Below are 17,937 nucleotides of genomic sequence, written 5' to 3'. Positions count from 1 at the left end.
AAAAGGGTAACTTTCATTTCCAGATGCTTAACATAGTACTAATTTTTCGGTCAATTCTTTATTAAATTTTTTTTTTCAGATTTTAATAATTTTTTTTAATTATGATGTTATACCATCCAACAACAGTGTCACTTTCATTTCCTAATGCTTAACATAGTACTGATTTTTCGGTCAATTTTTAATTTTTTAATTTTTTTCGATTTTAATAGTTTTTTATAATTAATTTGATTTATATTATAAAATACAAGTGATATTATAATTGTGAAAATTTATTTTCGAGAGTGATATAATAATAATTTACTTTGATATAATTTGAGTGTTTAAGGGCAACCACAATGGTGGATATAATCCAAGCCATGTCATCTAAATATCATCTCCTTCTAGATATTCACCACTACACACCATTGATTTGTGTGCCACAACAATATCCGGTTGCGAATTTGTAACCGAGTATTGCAATTTTTTTTTAAATTTCTTCAAACAACGTGATTGAGACGCATTTGTTTTTTGGGTCGAAGCCTTTTTTTGAGACGAAGTGGGTCAAACTCTTTTTTCGGATCGAACTTTTTTTTTTAGGTCAAACTCGACCCAAAGCTCAAGGGTCGAGCTCTTCACTAAAAGCGAAGAGCTTAGGTGCTCGACCCAATGAAGAGCTTGGGTGGTGAAGAGCTCGACCCAAGCTCTTCAGCTTGGATTGAGCTTCTTTTTATTTTTATTTTTCACTTTTTTAAATATTTATTTAATTATTATGTGAAATATAAATAGACAATTGAATAGAATTAGCACAAAGTTTTTTTCTCTGATCAATTAAGAACATTGGATTTTGCACGTTGGGTCGTTATAAATTTTTTAATTTTATTAATTTTTATTTTTTTACAAATTAGTTATTAAAAAATAATCGTTAAAAACTTTCTAATTTTATATTTCAATAAAAATATAATACTAAATAATAGATAAAAGTTATTAAAGTAGTGAAATGATTTTATTTAAATGAAAATAAAAAATTAATTAAAGTGAATTGTGAAATATGAGATATTTGAGTAGAGAAATATTTGATTGATGACGTGGATTAGGAGGATCACAAATATTCCAAAGAAATATGATGGACTGACCGGGATTGTGATTTAATATATAATAACAAAGATATATAAAGAAAAGATTTATATTATGTAAAACGGCAACATTTTCATTAAATATATTATGGTATTACCACTAGGGATTCGGTTTGATTCCTCAATTCAAATTAACTAGTGCGCTTCTAGAACCCACTTCTTTCCCACACCACGAGTGAAAGGAAAAATGCAAAGATTATCATTAAAACAGTCCAAACGAGACTTACTATATCCACATGAATTATGTCTCATATCTCTATAAATTCACAGGAATGATAATGATAGTAGAATCAATGGTGCAGATTTGTATGATGTAAAACTGCCATCAACATTTTCATTAAATGTATTACGGTATTACCCCTCTGAGGGTACTATCGATCGGGAATATCAGGGGTATTCATGTACTTGACCAAATTTCCAGGAAACCGTTATTTATGAATTATAAAATGCCGCGCAGGACGAGAAAACAAAAATTTTCCATTACTATTAAAAGATGGGTGCAAACCTAAATATGGCATTTGTAACTTTCAGAGATAAAATTGGAATCACATATGGCATAAACTTACCTGCAACCTTTTATTAATATCTGCACGAACTTCTCTCAAGCCATTTCAACGGCCATACCAATTTATATGACAAGAAAACTCAAAAAAGAGGAGAAGAACTCTTCCTGTGGGTTTTAAAGGTCCTCATAAAATATATCTTGTCATATAAACTGTCCAGACATCTCTCAACCTATGTCAAGGGCGTTATATCTCTATTCTAGTGATTGAACCAGGGTCGAATCATGCCATTCACGTGCCCATTGTTATGGATCCCAACACCATTTGGGATGAATGGAGGCGGCAATCCAACAGCTACTTGATGAGGATGAGAAAGCGTGTGCGGACTACCTACAAGTAAACTGTCAGCTGGACTTCCTTTGCACTGTTGGATGGCACGGATTTGCCTTAGCCCTTCTTCGTGAATGCGTGATACGGTATCAAGCTCCTTCATTGATAAAGCTTCTAATCCAGCCCCATACAGAGGAGCATGCCGGGACATATCTTCCTGAAGTTGAGTCTCCAGATGATGGATGTATTGCTGCTAGGAAAAGAGCAAGATGTCAGTGCGAGTAGCAAATAATCGTATTATTTGCAGTTAAAATTCTAAAAACAAACATACGTAACTAGTGGAAACCATGCAGAAACGACAGACTTGCACAAACCCTTCGGAACTCATGCAAAAACAGCACTTGTGGGTAAGACTATATACAAGATTTTCAATCCCTAGGTCACTGGTCACCTTCTAACATAGTGAGACAGATAAAATGATGAATCTAATACTCAGAAAAACAATACACTCCAAAAAATCGAGATGATAATCATATTCTAGATGTTAATCGAGCAATTGCCAAATAATAAAACTGTCAAAGCAAAGACCTCGCAAGCTCGCAATTTGGATTCCATCCCATCAATATATGTTTCACATCGAGCAACCTGTTCCTCTTTTTCACGCTTCTCCCCTTCTGTTTTCCCGACTGTTTGCGTCAGCCGACGAACTTCATCCTCAAGTGATTGTCGAATCTCTTCTCGAGTGACGTTTTCGGTGGCAAATCTTTTCAACTCTTCGTCAAATCTTTTTCGTGCAGCTTCAGCATCCTTTAACCTCTCAGCCAGAGCATTTTTTTCCTTCATTAACCTCTGCAACATTATTAACAAATAGCTGTCAGGTTCTCTAGCTGTCATGTTTGAAAACCAGGAAAATGATGTAAAATCTGAACAGATTGATATTTCAGCAGGAATGCCAAAATATTTAGATTCTAATATTTGCAACAATCAGCTTCCATATTTTTTGGGGAAAACCGAATCTTAAAAACAAATATACCAAAGACCACTACAAGAAATTATTTATACTTCATAAGAAATTGTAAATTAGAGATTCAATTGTAAAACACATTATAATCTCGATTCCAAGATAGATGAGATGGGACATGAGCCCAACAGGTTGATAAAATATCAGAATTTCAGACCTTTAACTCATCACGTTTTCGGGATTTCAATAGAGAGAGTTGCGTTTCTGCATCATAGAGTCGGTCCTGAAGAATTTTCCTCTCGGTCACAAGCTTCGTTACTTCATCATCCCTTTCTGAGCGAACCCACTCAAGTTGATTCTGAACTTCATGCATCTGCTCTGTCAATTCTTTTCTTTCCCTGGCAAAGCGGTCCATCTCAACCCTCATTTCAGACTGCCATTCCACTCAAGCATCAGCAACGGAAATGATCGTCATGAAAAAGTATAACTATATGAAAGTAATTACCTTAAGACGGCTATTAGAGGCCTCTGACTCGCTGAGCTTTTGAGATATAACAGATTTTTCTTTAGATATACAATCGATTTCAGCATTACTTTCTTCACGAATACGAAGAATTGCTTCTTCACTGGCACATAACTGATGCCAAAGAGCAGCTCGGTCAGCATTTGCAAGTTCAGTAGCCTCCCGCATCATACTCAAAGCAGGTCTGACTATTTCCTGATCCTCGCAAACTAAGATCACCAAAATCTCCAAAACTAACTCTATCTCGCGGCTACCAACTACAGAATTTGTAGCACTATCAACAAGCCTCTTTAGCATTCTTAATCTGTGAGTTTCATCTGCATACCATTTGAATAACATAATATAAAGAATTTTTACAAATTCTTTCACCATAGGGTGATTAGAAAGTGCCAATGTCTCTGCAAGACCAAGAACCAATGTGAAATCATCTCGTGGGGCTCTCAGTCGTTCAATGGTTTCCCCATCCATTACTACATCAGGGTGCTGAATACTTTCAGCAATGCTTTGTGAAGTCATATTCAGTCGCAGGGCAAGGCATCTTTCCAAAACAGCAGCTACAGATTGAGAAACAAAGGCCCCACGAGCTACAGCTCTCTCAAAAGTACGGGCAGATTCAATTGCAAGGCAAGGAATAGATAACATCTCAATTAGAATGTAAATATCGGAAAAATGACAGCTACCATGGAAAACACACTCTTCCCCAGAAATTAACCTCCCAGGAGCAGGTTCACTTTCCCCAAACATGAGTCGTTCACTTGGTAAGTAATTATCAGCAAAGTCATCATCACAATCAATGTCTCGTAGTATAGATTCAGCAATATCCGCACAACTATTTACAGTTCGACTTAAATAATCCAGGACGCATGCAGAGACTTCAGTACCCAAAGTCTTTAGTCTGGCTCGTATGGACCTGACCTAGAGAGGGAGACCGACAAGAGTCACAGGCATGATATAAAGAAATAATGACATGGTAAGAAAAAGATATCATAGCAAACAAATTAAACATGATAAAAAATTTCCGATCGAATGCTTACTGCTTCAGGCAGATGTTGGCAGTGCAGTGCAGTTTTAAATATGAAGTCCATTGTCACTGCAAGTGGTTCATCATTACAATCAACCAAAATATCCAGTGACCGAAAAAGAACTTGTTCCCACACTTCACTGCTACACTCCAATTGGCTAAGGGCACCAAAAACCTGAGAAAAAGGATTTTCATAGATCAGCCATGCCTAGTCAAAGCAATAGAACTGACATAGAACTTAATCTATGGAATCACCTAAATACATGTTTGTATGCAATTAAAGCAGCACAGATACAGGTGCCAATAACCCTTTATCTTACCGGCAGTCGTAATGCAGGTTCTGCATCAGGTTTCTGAAGCCGATCTAAAAGTGCAGAGGCAGCAAGTGGATGTTCTGAAGGCTCAACTAATTTTGGAACTAAAGCGACTATGTCTAGCTGTAAATGCTTGGGAGCTTTATCCAAAACAAGTGTAATCTTTTCAGCAGACTGCGGCCGCCTCCTTGGTTCTGGACAACCTTGTGGGACAGCTCCATCAAGTGCTCTCAAAGAACTCACAATCAACCCCAGAAGCTCTTCTGACTGCTGTGGCCACTTGGTCTGCATCGACGATTCTTCAATCAGTAATAAGATAAATTTTCAATAGTTTAGAAGATGAAGCAACCATACCTTGGGCTGACGAAGGGGAAAATCAGATAAACTATCAGCAGACGTCTCAGGTGGGCACGTAGACTGTCCAGGGATGATTCTTTCACGCGCCTTTATCAGATCAATTCCAGAGCTCTGTATGGCAGATACATTTATGATTTCAGCAGTACCTGATTCGAATCTCTTCTCCACCACAGTTTTAGGGGATTCTGACACTTCGTTATCTCCATCAGATTCCAGTGAACCAATTGCACCACAGCCCATGGGAGAAGTTTTTGAACTAGCATCAGAGGAATCGACAGAAGAACTTCCCTCTGAAGGATGGCAACACTCTACCATTATATCTAACAGTAAATCAATAATTGCCTGCTGCAGAACTTTGACTCCCATCAACAAATTCAACAAACTAGGGGAAGAATTGTCATTCTTATTCATTTGTTTCACGTCATTACCACCCGACATCTTCGTAGGGAGAAGCAATTTCTTTACTTTAGCCGGGTCATCTAGATACACCCGAAGTCCAGTCAAGAAACCAGCTATTGCTCCAGCATCCATGAGAAGTTTCTCTCTCAAAGTGACCTGAGGTTGAGAAGGATTATCTCCATAAGAAAGGTGAAACCCTGCCGTGGACAGAAGATTTTTAAATATCTCTTCCTCGTCTCCGCTCAGACATTCACTGTCATCAGAATCAACCAGCTCATCAGGGTCAGTTGTCAGGGCGTCTTGATCGTCTTCAGAAGCTAAAACCTGACAAGGCAACCTACCAGGTTACAGTGGCACCAAGCATTGAACACAACATAAAGACTGAGAAAGAGGGTGCCAAGTGGCATAACTGTCACTTCTCAATGGCATGCATTAAATTCCTCTAACGAAGCTTATATTCATCTCTGTTAATGCTCAGGTCTATCAAGACCATTTCAAAATGACATGGAATATGTTTTGGGGGTAATATGCGGGAATTAGCAGATATTGAAATTAAAAGTGAACTAATACTGACCTCCAGGTCTGAAAATTCGAACCAAGGGCAGCAGTCCAATATCTCACAAACAAACACAACAGTGTCACGCAGCAGAAAACCAGCATCAGCTTCTAACATGTCAGATACCTTCATAAATTGAAGAACAGAATTGTTCCAGGTCTTCGTACATATGGATGACTCCTTCCAAACTGTTTTGGATGGATTTTTCTGGTTCACAATTGCCATCCTGTATTTGACCCAAAAGTTTTTGTCAGGGTCACAGCCCACTGATTGGTCACTCTCCAAATATATACAAATGGTGTCAAAAGACTCATAAACTCCTGCATAACAAAGCAGGACAGCAAAGAACAAATACAAAATCAGTCATCGACCAGAATGCCAAAAGCGTCCACAATAAATTGGTTGGCAAAAAAAGCAAGCTTAGACTGAGACACCCACCAATACGAAGCTCACATCCACCAGCCTGAAAGAATTTGCTAAAGATTTTTCTTGTTTCCATTATTTCCTTGAAGGACAAGAAGTTCTCCACCTTCCATGTGAATGAGCCTCTTTTCCTAACATTCTCTAACTGAGAAGGGGCATGTCCTGAGTCATTTTCCTGATTTGTGAATTCCTGTATCATAGATGTTTCTTTCAGTATAAGAACCTCGGCTGAAAAGATAACCGTATCCTGGAGTAGAAATCCAGAATCTTGATCGAAGAGACTAGTGAGTGTCACGAACTCGCGCCAGCCCCAGTCCTTAGCAGCCTTCGAGTAGCGATTCTGAGATTCCTTTGCAACAGACTTCTCTTCTATTCTTTGATTTACAACAGACAAACGATGGCTCACAAAACAACTCCAATCACTAGCAGTATTTCGGGAATCAGTAACTTCAAGAAAAACTGAAAGGTGGCATGGAGGCTGAGACTGCCCTGATAACAGAAGCACAATCAAGGATTTATCAGTTTAAACCACATGCAAGATGCAAAAAATATCGAATGAGCTAAAAACATCTTTTCCATAATTGGATGGTCAAGATAGCTAGCCTTCAGAAAGCTAATGTCCGGATTCCCGCTTTATTTCCTATATAACCTCCAAATAGATGCTAACTGGTTAAATCCAAACACACGATGTCTAGAGGGTAACACAAATCCTTAACTCCTAGTAAAAGATCAGTTTACATTTCAAAAATGTTTGGTGAAAACACATCACAGGGAAGATTCAGTTAAATAATGACAGATAATAGTGATTTCAATTTGAAAGTTCAACTTGAAGTAAATTTATAACCAATAAATATCAAAAGCAGAATTCCATACTAACACAAGGTAAAATATAATAAGCTTCAGCATCTCTGCATTGATCGCTCTGTTTCAAGCTCTGATGAAAAAGTATATTCAGGTTCTAAAGTTCCAAAAGTAGTAAACCTCATTTACAATAAATTTTCGGCTCAAATAATGTTATGCCAGCAGAATACAATGACAAATGGCTACAGAAACAGAGACTATCATTGCGTATTGACACATTTGTCAAAAGAAAAGCAATTTGCAAGTCAGGAGTTTCATACACCATTCAATAATATCCAAGCCTTCCATACAAACTGAGAAAAAACAATAATTTCTATATGACAGCTATTCTACTCCAACATAGTTACTTGTTTTAGAATTAATTTACAGATTAGTTTGGTAGTTAGTAAGTTCTACTTCATAATGAGCTGTACAGTTAGTTTTGTTGGCCTTGTAAGTGATTCTTGCAACATACTTTTCTTGCAACATACAAGTGGAAGCGGACTCTACATTGTAATACAACAACGAGGAATGAAAATTTCTTTTCTCACTTCTCAATGTTCTCTCATCTCTCAATAACATGGCATACCTCTGGGATATACGATAAGCCGACAATCCCGATTCCCGATCTGAAACCTCCTACTTTTAATACAAAGACCAGTAATTTTCCTCTTTTTTAAAAGGTCCTTCAATCTGGTAAAATTTTCAATCCTCCATGTAAATTTTCCTACGTACCCATCTGATTTCCTCATACTAGCACCATTCCTTGCACCAATCAATGTGCCACTCTTAGAAAAACTGCTCAGCTCCTTAATAACGTGGAATGAGGTACTAAAGACTGCCGTGTCTTCAACCAAGAACCCTGACTCGGGCCACATGAAATCTTCCATTTTCATATAATCATTCCATCCCAAACTCGTGTTATCCCCACTCTTATTATCCGCTGCAAACCGACCATAACTATCCCGATGGATATGGTTGGTTCCACCACCCACCTTCTGATTCAACACTGACATCCTAAATAAACACCAGCAACTCCTATCTGAAATCAGTAAGTTCTTCTCAGTGTCCTTGCTTTCCAAACACATAGACAAATATTCCAACCCATTTACCACACTCTGATAAACACTGATTCGCAAATTACACTCCCCGGCTGGAAAAACAGGGCTCATTATTTTCTGCGTCTTGATCATATCCTTGAAAAGACTAAAATTATGCACTTTCCAGGTAAACTTTCCGCTCAAAACGTCCCCAACCACCGGCCCAATCATCCCTCCTCCGCCGGTGCTGGACAAATTAGTTGCCTGCAGATCATAATTATCTCGCGAGAATGAAAAGGACTCGTGAAGTATCAATATATCCGCGGTGATAAGTATGCAATCGTTGGCCGAATGCAAGAATCCAACCTTAGGATCTAAGAGAGGATTGAGCGAAGCAAAATCGCACCACCCGTGAGATTTCTTCTTCGAAGAAAACCTGTGCCAGCTGTCACGGTGCACGGATTTTGACGAGTCTGATAAATTGTCAATGGAGAGACGATAGCTCGCAAAACAATCCCACTTAGAAGAAGCAGTATTCCGGGGGTCCATTATTTGCAAATAGATGGATATGTATCCAGGCAGCGCCTGCGCGTCGCCCTTCGGGTAAATTAGCAGACGGCAATCAAAACCCCCGACTTCAAAATACTTACTCCAGAGTGCACGGGATTTGAGTTTGGGGAAATTGGCGATTGTCCACTTGCAGAGGGTGGAGTAGTCCCCCCGCCGCTCCACGATCACCGATTCCGCGGCGGCGGTCGTGGCTAAGGTAACGGATGAGCAATCTCTAGAAGGATCCTCCACAGCCATGGATGGCTTCTCCGATGCGCGATGGGAGGACGACGGCGTATTCGGTGGTGCAGCGACGGAGGCGCCAGCTTCAGATGAGGAGACGGCCTCGTCGTTCTGTGGGTGGTGATTGTGTTTCATAGCTGTTCGATGGATTGATCCAATGAGAGAGTGGGAGAGTGTAAACCGTATGTACGCGTGCGAGAACAAAAGCCTATTATCAGCATGTACACTCAAGGGCGGGTGCATAGTACTTCTGCTGCACACCATTATTTTTCTTTTGTTTTCTTTTTTTTTTTCCCTCGGTTTTATTTTATTCTTTTCTTTTCCTTTTTCTCGGTTTTATTTTATTATTATCGTCTTTCCCATATTACCAAAGATTTAATATACTTTTCTTTTGCTTAGATCCACAAGCACGTGCCTAAAAGTCATATTTACATATTATATAAAAAATATATTTTTTCATTGATCAATCGAATTAGATATATGTATCACAAAATTAAATCATAAGACAATTTCAGATGAGTTTATCCAATTTATGAAAAACAATCATCCACGAAAATCCCTTGCATGTAAGTTCACTTCGATGGGATCACAGCGTGCATATTGTCCACACACGGTGATGTATTTCAAAATTTTATTTTATTTTTCATGTTTTTCTTCTAAATTCATATGTGCCTTCTTGAAGAAAAAAAACCTCTCACAAAGAAAACAACTTTTTAGTAATCAATAAATTTAGGCAATGTAATAAATGTGGTGGACGGTGACAAATAACAAATTTATATATAATGACAAGGGGAAGTATGTAACCACTAACCACTTGTACATTATGGATCATGCAAAGAAAGAAATGCAGCATAAAATAACATCCTATAGGGGAATTTTTACATGGATATCTAACTTCAGAGTTTAAATTGTATTTAAATATGTGAAATGCTTCTCCATTGACCATTAAAACACCCCTTTCGGAATACAACCAAAGGAGTTTGGCTATTGCAACTTTTTCTTGCCATGGGTCCATGACTAGATGAGCCTAGTTTAGCTGCCTCTTTACCTGCCACAATCATAATTTAATCCATAGATTTTTACATGAAATTTATAGTAATCATTTATGTTCGCTCACCAAGCTTCTAGGCCATGTTCTTCTCGGGGACAATTGGTTTCTTTGGACTGTTGTCAGGGTCCACTGGCCTCACCGAAATATGCAACGCAAATTCCTCACAAGGAGTCGATCCATGGAGTTTTTTTTTTTTTTTTTTTTTGGAAATTCATAATTCACTCTCAAATCCTGGAAATATTTACAAAAAATCATATTCACCTCTGACTTCATTGTTTTTTCCCCTCAATTGACGAATAAGGAAATGACAGACGAATGAATCAAATCAACATTAATTACCAGCATTGCATTAGAGCCTTTTACATAATTTATCAAGTTGATATAGCAAGACCTTATCTCGCATGCTTGGTCGGTGGCGTTAGTAGACCCATTAGGCCGATCCTTCTCCGCTGCTGGTAGGGAGACCCGCAAGAGTACAGATACCTGCCTAAAGATCAAGATTATTATGATTCTTAGTAACTGTATGAGTTTTGCCCAGTCTGACCGTCTTAGTGGATATGAGGTGGCTAGTAAAAGAACTGTTAAAGGTCAGTAATGCCGAATGCACCAATGTACCAAGATCTCGCAGTTAACAGAGATACCGAAAATGGCAGTTTCACAGAAGAAATACGTGAGATTGAAACAATGGGTTGACAGATGCAAGGAGGCACACCAACGAAGAGGTTGGTAAGCGCATATAATTTTGCAATCTTTATAGATTAGGATATTAAACTAAGAGTTGGTTAACTGGTGGAAGGTGCCTTTGAGATTATGTATCATATGATAAGAATGAGAGAGAAGCACACAACATGCTTAAACGTGTTTATGCAAATGATGACTACGTACAAGAAAAATGGAAATGTTCTAAAGCCAGCATACTCCAGGTAACATCAACGGTGATGACTGATGAACGGCAAGTAATGTTAGAAATAGAAAGGAACTGAATGAAAAAGTAAGAAATTGAGATGGGTTGGAATTCACATTGCAGGCCTGTGAATAGTTGATGAAATTATTTACCTCAAGATGGTTATTAGAAGCCTCAGATTCACAAAGCCTTTGAGATATAACAGATTTTTCTTCAGATATACAAGCAACTTCAGCATTACCTTCTTCACGAATACGAAGAATTTCTTCTTCGTTGAAGCATAACTGATGCCAATGAGCAGCACGATCAGCATTTGCAAGTTCAACAGCCTCCCGCATTATACTCAGAACAGGTCTTACTATTTCCTGATCCTGACAAACTAAGATCACCAAAATATCCAAACCTCACTCCATTTCACGTCTATCATCTGCAGAAGTCATAGCACTACAAGCCTCTTTAGCATTCTTAATCCGTAAGAGTCATCTGCATACCATTTGAATAACATATTATACAGAAATTTAACAAATTCCTTAACCAGAGGGTGTTTAGAAAGCGCCAATGTCTCTGGAAGACCAAGAAGCAATGTGAAATCATCTCGCGAAGTACTCAGTTGTTCACTGGCTTCCCCCTCTGTGACTGCATCAGGCTGCAGAATATTTTCAGCAGTGTCCTGTGAAGTCGCATTCAATCGTAGAACAAGGCATCTTTCCAAAACAGCGCTAACAGACTGAGAAACAAAGGCCCCGTGAGCTACTGCTCTCTCAAAAGTACAGGTAACTTCATTTGCAAGGCAAGGAATGGATAACATCTCAATCAGAAGGTAAATCTCAGAAAAATGACAGCTACCACGGAAAACATGCTCTTCCCCAGAAGTTCGTTTTACAGGATTAGGTCCACTTCTCCCAAACATGAGAAGTTCACTAGGCAAATAATTATGATCAAAGTCATCATCACAATCAATATCGCGAAGGATTGATTCAGCAATATCTGCACAGCTGTTTACGGTTCTACTTAAATAATCTAAGACGCATGTCAAGACTTCAGTGCCCAAAGTCTTTAGTCTTGTTCGTACAGACCTAACCTATAGATGAGACAGACGAGTTAAAAGACAAACTAAGAAATAATAATTTGGAGACACAGAATTCAAAACAAATTTAACAGGACAAATTTTTCTTACTGCTTCAGGCAGATGTTGGCAATGTAATGCAGCTATAAATATAAAGTCCACTGTTACTGCAAGAGGTTCATTGTTACAATCAGCCAAAAATCCAGTGACTGAAAAGAGCAAGTTCCTATACTTCACTGCTACACGCCATCTGACTAAGTGCCTCAAAAACCTCTGAGACAGGATTTTCATGCATCAGTTATTTTGATTTAAAAATTATGAAAGATACTGAACTCAGCCTATAGAGTTTCAATGTAAAGCAACGCCGATAAAGGTACATAGTACTCCCTTTTATCTTACCGGCAAGTGTAATCAAGGTTCTGCATCAGGTTTCTGGAGACGATCTAAAAGTGCAGAAGCAGCAAGTGGATGTTCTGAATGCTCACCTAATTTTGGAACTAAGGCAACCAGATCTGGCTGAGATGCTTAGGAGCTTTATCCAATACAAATGTGATCTTTCGAACAGACTGTGGCCTTCTTCTTGGTTCTGGGCAACCTTGTAGGACAGCTCCATCAAGTGCTCTCAAGGAATTTACAATCAACCCCAGAAGCTCCTCTGACTGTTGCCGCCACTTAGTCTGCAACAAAGGTCCTTGTATCCGTCACAAAACAAATTAGAAAGATGTTCGTTAGTTCAGAGACTTTAAGCAACCATACCTGGGCTGAAGAAGGGGAACTTCAGATGAACTAGCTGGGGATGTCTCTGGTGGGCATATTGACTGTTCAGGGACAGCTATTGCGCATTTATTAATCAGATTAATCCCAGAGCTTTGTACAACAGACGCATTGATAGTTTCACAAGTCCCCAAGTCTGATCTCTTGTTGATCAAAATTTGAGAGGATTCTGTTATTCCACTCTCTCCTTCAGATTCCAGTGGACTGATTGCTCCACTACCAACAGGGGAAAATTTCAAACTAACTTCTGAAGAATCGCCACTACAACTTCCCTCTGAAGGTGCAACACTCTACCATTATATCTAAAAGTAAATCAATAATTGCTTGCTGCAAAACTTTGACTCCCATCTACAAATTCATCAAACTAGGGGAAGAAGTATCATTCTTATTCATGTGTTTTCCATCATCACCAGCAGATATCTTCGAAGGAAGAAGCAATCTCTTCACTTTAACCGGATCATCAAGATACACTCATACACCCGAAGTCCGGTCAGGAAACCAGCTATTGCTTGCTCCAGCATCCATGGGAAATTTCTCTCTCAAAGTGACATGAGGTTGGGAAGGATTAACTCCATAAGTAAGGTGAAACCCTGTAGTGTAAGAAAAATTCTAAAAATCTCTTCTTCATCTCCACTCAAACATTCGCCATCATCAGAATCAACCAGTTCGTCCGGGTCAGTTGTCAGGGCGTCTTGATTGTCATCAGAAGCTAAAACCTGGAAAGACAATCTACCACGTTTTAGTGGCACCAAGTATTGGACATACCGCAATAATACTTGAGAAAGAGAGAGCCCGCTGGCATAATTGTCATTACTCAATGGCATGCATTTTTCTAGATGACACGGAATAAGTTTTGGGGGTAATAGCCATGATTAGCAGATATGAAATTAAAAGTGAAATAGTACTGACCTCCAGGTCTGAAAATTCGAACCAAGGGCAGCAGTCCAATATCTCACAAACAAACACAACAGTGTCACGCGGCAGAAAACCAGCATCAGCTTCTAACACGTCAGATACCTTCATAAATTGAAGAACAGAATTGTTCCAGGTCTTCGTACATATGGATGATCCTTCCAAACTGTTTTGGATGCATTTTTCTGGTTCACAATAGCCATCCTGTATTTGACCCAAAGTTTTTGTCAGGGTCACAACCTACTGATTGGTCACTCTCCAAATATATACAAATGGTGTCGAAGGACTCATAAACTCCTGCATAACAAAACAGGAAGCAAAAAACATATACAATCAATCATCAAAGAGAATGTCAGTAGAATCCAAAATAAATTGGATGGTAAAACCAAGCAATCAAACAGCCACCAACCAATGCGAAGCTCACATCCACCAGCTTTAAAGAATTTGCTAAAAAAATTCTTGTTTCCATTATTTCCTTGGACAAGAAGTTCTCCACCTTCCATGAGAATGACCCTCTTTTCCCAACATTCTCTAACTGAGAAGGGGCAAGCCCTGAGTCCTTTTCCTGATCAGTAAATTCCTGCATCATAATGTTTCTTTCAATATAAGAACCTCGGCTGAAAAGATAACGGTATCCTGGACAAGAAATCCAGAATCTTGATCAAAGAGACTAACTTGTGCCACGAACTCGTGCCAGCCCCAGTCCTTAGCAGCCTTTGGATAGCGATTCTGAGATTCCTTTGTAACAGACTTCTCTTCTATTCTTCGGTTCACGACAGACAAACGATGGCTTACAAAACAGCTCCAATCACTGGTAGCATTCCGTGAATCTGTAACCTCAAGAAAAACTGAAAGGTGGCATGGAGGCTGAGACTGTCCAGATAACTTATATACAATTGACTATTTATCGGATTACAAACCTGAGGTGAGATGTAAGCTATACGGAATAAGCTTAAAACATTATTTCAGATACTTAAGACCAGAAGCCTCCAGAATCATTATGTCCCAGCATCCACACTTTATTCATACTCAATGCAATCTTAGAAATAGGTGCTAGCTGGAAATTGCAAAACATATTACCATGACTATAAAGCACCACAAATTACTCACACAAGCAATCCATTCACTTTTAAAAAATATTCACTTATAGTGCAAAATAGTGGTGTTTCAGCCTAAGAATACAATCTTTTCAGCTTAATAGTGCAACTCAAGATAAATTTATAAACGATAAGCGTGTCTTCATTCCGAATTAGATTAAAGCTCGTAAATTTTAGCTTCTGGGCATTGCTTGCTCTATTTCAGCTTCTAAAATTCCATAAAGAGATCACTGTTTTATCCAACCAGCCCCAAGTTTACCACATATTATCAGCTCAAGAAATAGCATGCCAGCATGTTAGAATAACAATGGCAACACCAAACAGAGACTACCATCACCTAATGCCTCTTCTATGTATTTATTTATATATTTTTTTAAATAAATAAATACAAATGTACAATTGATTGATAAGGTAACATTTTGATCCATCTGTAGAAACTACAGGTAGAGCTGACTTAATCAAATACATATTACTGCACCTGTAAAAGAAAAACAATCGCCAAGGCAGGAACCTCGAGCACGTGTCATGTTACCCTAACCTTCAAAGCGTACTGAAAAAACAAGCATCAATATACACAACTGACATTCTACTCCAATATAGCTACGTGGCATACCTCTGGGGTATACAATCAGCTGACAATCCCGATTCCCAACCTGAAACCTCCTACTTTTAACACAAAGACCAATAATCTTCCTCTTTTTTAAAGTAAAATTCTCAATCCTCCATGTAAATTTTCCTGCAAACCCATCTGATTTCCTCGTATTAGCACCATTTCTCCCACCAATCAAAGTGCCACTGTTAGAGAAACTACTCAACTCCTTTATAACGTGGAATGAGGTACTAAAGACTTCTGTGTCTTCCACTAAGAACCCTGACTCAATCCCCTAGAAATCTGTAATCTTCATATAATCAATCCAACCCAAACTCGTGTTATCCCCACTCTTATTATCGGCTGCAAATCGACCATAACTATCTCGATGAACATGGTTGGTTCCACCACCCACTTTGTGATTCAACACCGACATCCTAAACAAACACTAGCAACTCCTAACCGGAAACAAATAAGTTCTTCTCCGTATCTTTGCTTTCCAAACACATAGACAAATACTCGACCCCATTTACCACACTCTGATAAACACTGAGTCGCCCAGCGGGAAAAACAGGGCTCATTATTTTCTGTGTCTTGATCATATCCTTGAACAGACTAAAATTATGCACTTTCCAGGTACACTTTCCGCTCAAAACGTCCCCGACCACCGGCCCGATCATCCCACCCCGCCCGTATTGGAGAAATTAGTTGCCTGCAAATCATAATTATCTCGCGAGAATGAAAAAGACTCGTGAAGTATCCATATATCTGCGATGATGAGTATGTGGAATCGTTGGTCGAATGCAAGAATCCAATCTTGGGATCTAAGAGAGGATTGAGCGAAGCGAAATCGCACCACCCGTGAGGTTTCTTCTTCGAAGAAAACATGTGCCAGCTGTCACGTGCACGGATGGCTTCTCCGACGGATGAATGGAAGATGACGGTGCAATAGGAGGCGCGGTGACGGAGGCGGAAGCTTCAGACGGCGAGACAGCTACGTCATTTTCGCGGTGGTGATGGTGTTTCGTTGTTGTTCGATGGATTGATCCAATGAGTTTGGAGGTGGTACACTATTGGCTCATATTTGGCTATGATAAAAATAAGAAACAAAAAAATCTATTAATAATAATAAAATAATAATAATAATAAGAAACAAAAACTAAATAAATAAATAAGAAACAATTTACGAATAAGTGCCTTTTTATTATTTATTTATTTTAATTAAATATATCAAAATAATTCTTCAAAAAAAATATCAAAATCAGTGTTTTATAAAGTTTTAAGTAATAAATAGTTTGAAGGAAGCAATTAATTGAGGGTTGCATTAAATTCTAATTTTTTTCATTTCGAAAATAAACGTGTACTTTTTAGGAAATAAAAAAAATTGCACTTGATTTTATTTAGGGCCAAATAATTTTATTATTGTTTTTTGCAATGCTCTCGGTAAGAAAATGTTTGGATTTTTTGAGAATTGGCATCTACGTTTATTTATCTAATACCATGTGAAAACTCAAAAAAACCAAAAGTCTTATGTGCAAAGTCAATTGTGATTTAGAATGCTACGTTTTTATAAAATTAAACATAAAGCCAGTCTATATTTAGAATACCATGCCTTCAATCGGCATTTAGCGTAAGATCAATAACGCGTCCCGTCGATTCGGCGGATTGGGTTGAAAATAACAGAAATTATTGGAAGAATGCTATGTATTCACCATAACATCGAAGGGTATCAATCATCACACTATCAAATAAAAATCGTAAATTTGAAATTTGGCAAAAATTTGTGTAAGAAAGTCTCACGGGTCGTATTTTATGAGACGAATCTCTTATTTGGGTCATCCATGAAAAAATATTACTTTTTATGCTAAAAATATTACTTTTTATTGTGAATATCCGTAGGGTTGATCCGTCTCACAGATAAAAAATCGTGAGACCGTCTCAAAAGAGACCTATTCTCGAAACAAATAGCTAATATATTCAACTTTAGGATCAAATACGAACATAAACATTTAAATTTATTTGTTAAATAGAAATATTTTTAAAAAATTAGAATAATGTTTTCACGTTAATGTAGCGTTTGCAAATGCTTTAAAAATGAATATGGACTTTGTATTCGATATTTATTTATTTTATTTTTTTTTGCATTTTCGAGTATTATTAAGATATAGTAGACTAAGATATAGTAATATGTTACATAATATTACTTCATGACATAAATAATAATAAAAAATCATACTTGCACAGTAAAAAATCATATTTTAAAAATAAAAAATAATCATTAGCATATATTAGACAATATTTTTTTTATAGCATAACTCGTAAAAATGATTTTTTTGAAGTCAAAAATAATATATATATATATATATATATATT

The 17,937-nt window shown here is 37.9% G+C and overlaps 1 protein-coding gene, 2 long non-coding RNA genes and 2 pseudogenes across 4 annotated transcripts; 1 reads left to right on the top strand and 4 right to left on the bottom strand.

Annotated features, from left to right (window-relative positions):
• Positions 1-1,573: 1,573 nt before the first annotated feature.
• On the bottom strand, positions 1,574-9,456 carry LOC142555422 (uncharacterized). Of its 2 annotated transcripts, XM_075666282.1 has the most exons (10): positions 7,929-9,456; positions 6,515-6,988; positions 6,095-6,396; positions 5,119-5,844; positions 4,771-5,049; positions 4,464-4,625; positions 3,412-4,344; positions 3,124-3,339; positions 2,534-2,794; positions 1,574-2,195 (listed from the first exon to the last, which is right to left on the bottom strand). In XM_075666282.1, the coding sequence occupies exons 1-10, from the start codon at positions 9,433-9,435 to the stop codon at positions 1,875-1,877; spliced, it is 5,181 nt and encodes a 1,726-aa protein (XP_075522397.1). In that variant the 5' UTR covers positions 9,436-9,456; the 3' UTR covers positions 1,574-1,874. The 2 variants fall into 2 exon arrangements, with proteins under 2 accessions (XP_075522397.1, XP_075522398.1); XM_075666283.1 differs by lacking the exons at positions 1,574-2,195; positions 2,534-2,794; positions 3,124-3,339 and having other exon boundaries at positions 4,071-4,339.
• On the top strand, positions 4,771-14,942 carry LOC142555427 (uncharacterized). Its single transcript, XR_012822401.1, has 2 exons — positions 4,771-4,881; positions 14,227-14,942. It is a non-coding gene; the product is annotated as an uncharacterized LOC142555427 (long non-coding RNA).
• Positions 9,930-11,261, bottom strand: LOC142555426 (uncharacterized). The gene is made up of 3 exons (XR_012822400.1): positions 10,562-11,261; positions 10,289-10,453; positions 9,930-10,219 (listed from the first exon to the last, which is right to left on the bottom strand). It is a non-coding gene; the product is annotated as an uncharacterized LOC142555426 (long non-coding RNA).
• Positions 11,847-15,589, bottom strand: LOC142555424 (uncharacterized; annotated as a pseudogene).
• On the bottom strand, positions 15,509-16,244 carry LOC142555425 (uncharacterized; annotated as a pseudogene).
• Positions 16,245-17,937: the final 1,693 nt, after the last annotated feature.

The sequence above is a fragment of the Primulina tabacum genome, chromosome 9 (genome assembly GCF_025594145.1).
Source record: "Primulina tabacum isolate GXHZ01 chromosome 9, ASM2559414v2, whole genome shotgun sequence".
NCBI classification, from domain to species: domain Eukaryota; kingdom Viridiplantae; phylum Streptophyta; class Magnoliopsida; order Lamiales; family Gesneriaceae; genus Primulina; species Primulina tabacum.
This window is presented reverse-complemented; position numbering and strand designations above follow the sequence as displayed.

What these genes read in the sequence shown, in the direction of transcription:
- LOC142555422 (XM_075666282.1), bottom strand. Translation starts at nt 9,435, where the DNA reads ATGGTGTGCAGCAGAAGTACTATGCACCCGCCCTTGAGTGTACATGCT. An exon ending in GCTTATCGTATATCCCAGAG is followed by an intron (nt 6,989 to 7,928) that starts GTATGCCATGTT and finishes TTCTGTTATCAG; the next exon opens with GGCAGTCTCAGCCTCCATGC. An exon ending in CCAAATTGCGAGCTTGCGAG is followed by an intron (nt 2,196 to 2,533) that starts GTCTTTGCTTTG and finishes TTTTCCTAGCAG; the next exon opens with CAATACATCCATCATCTGGA.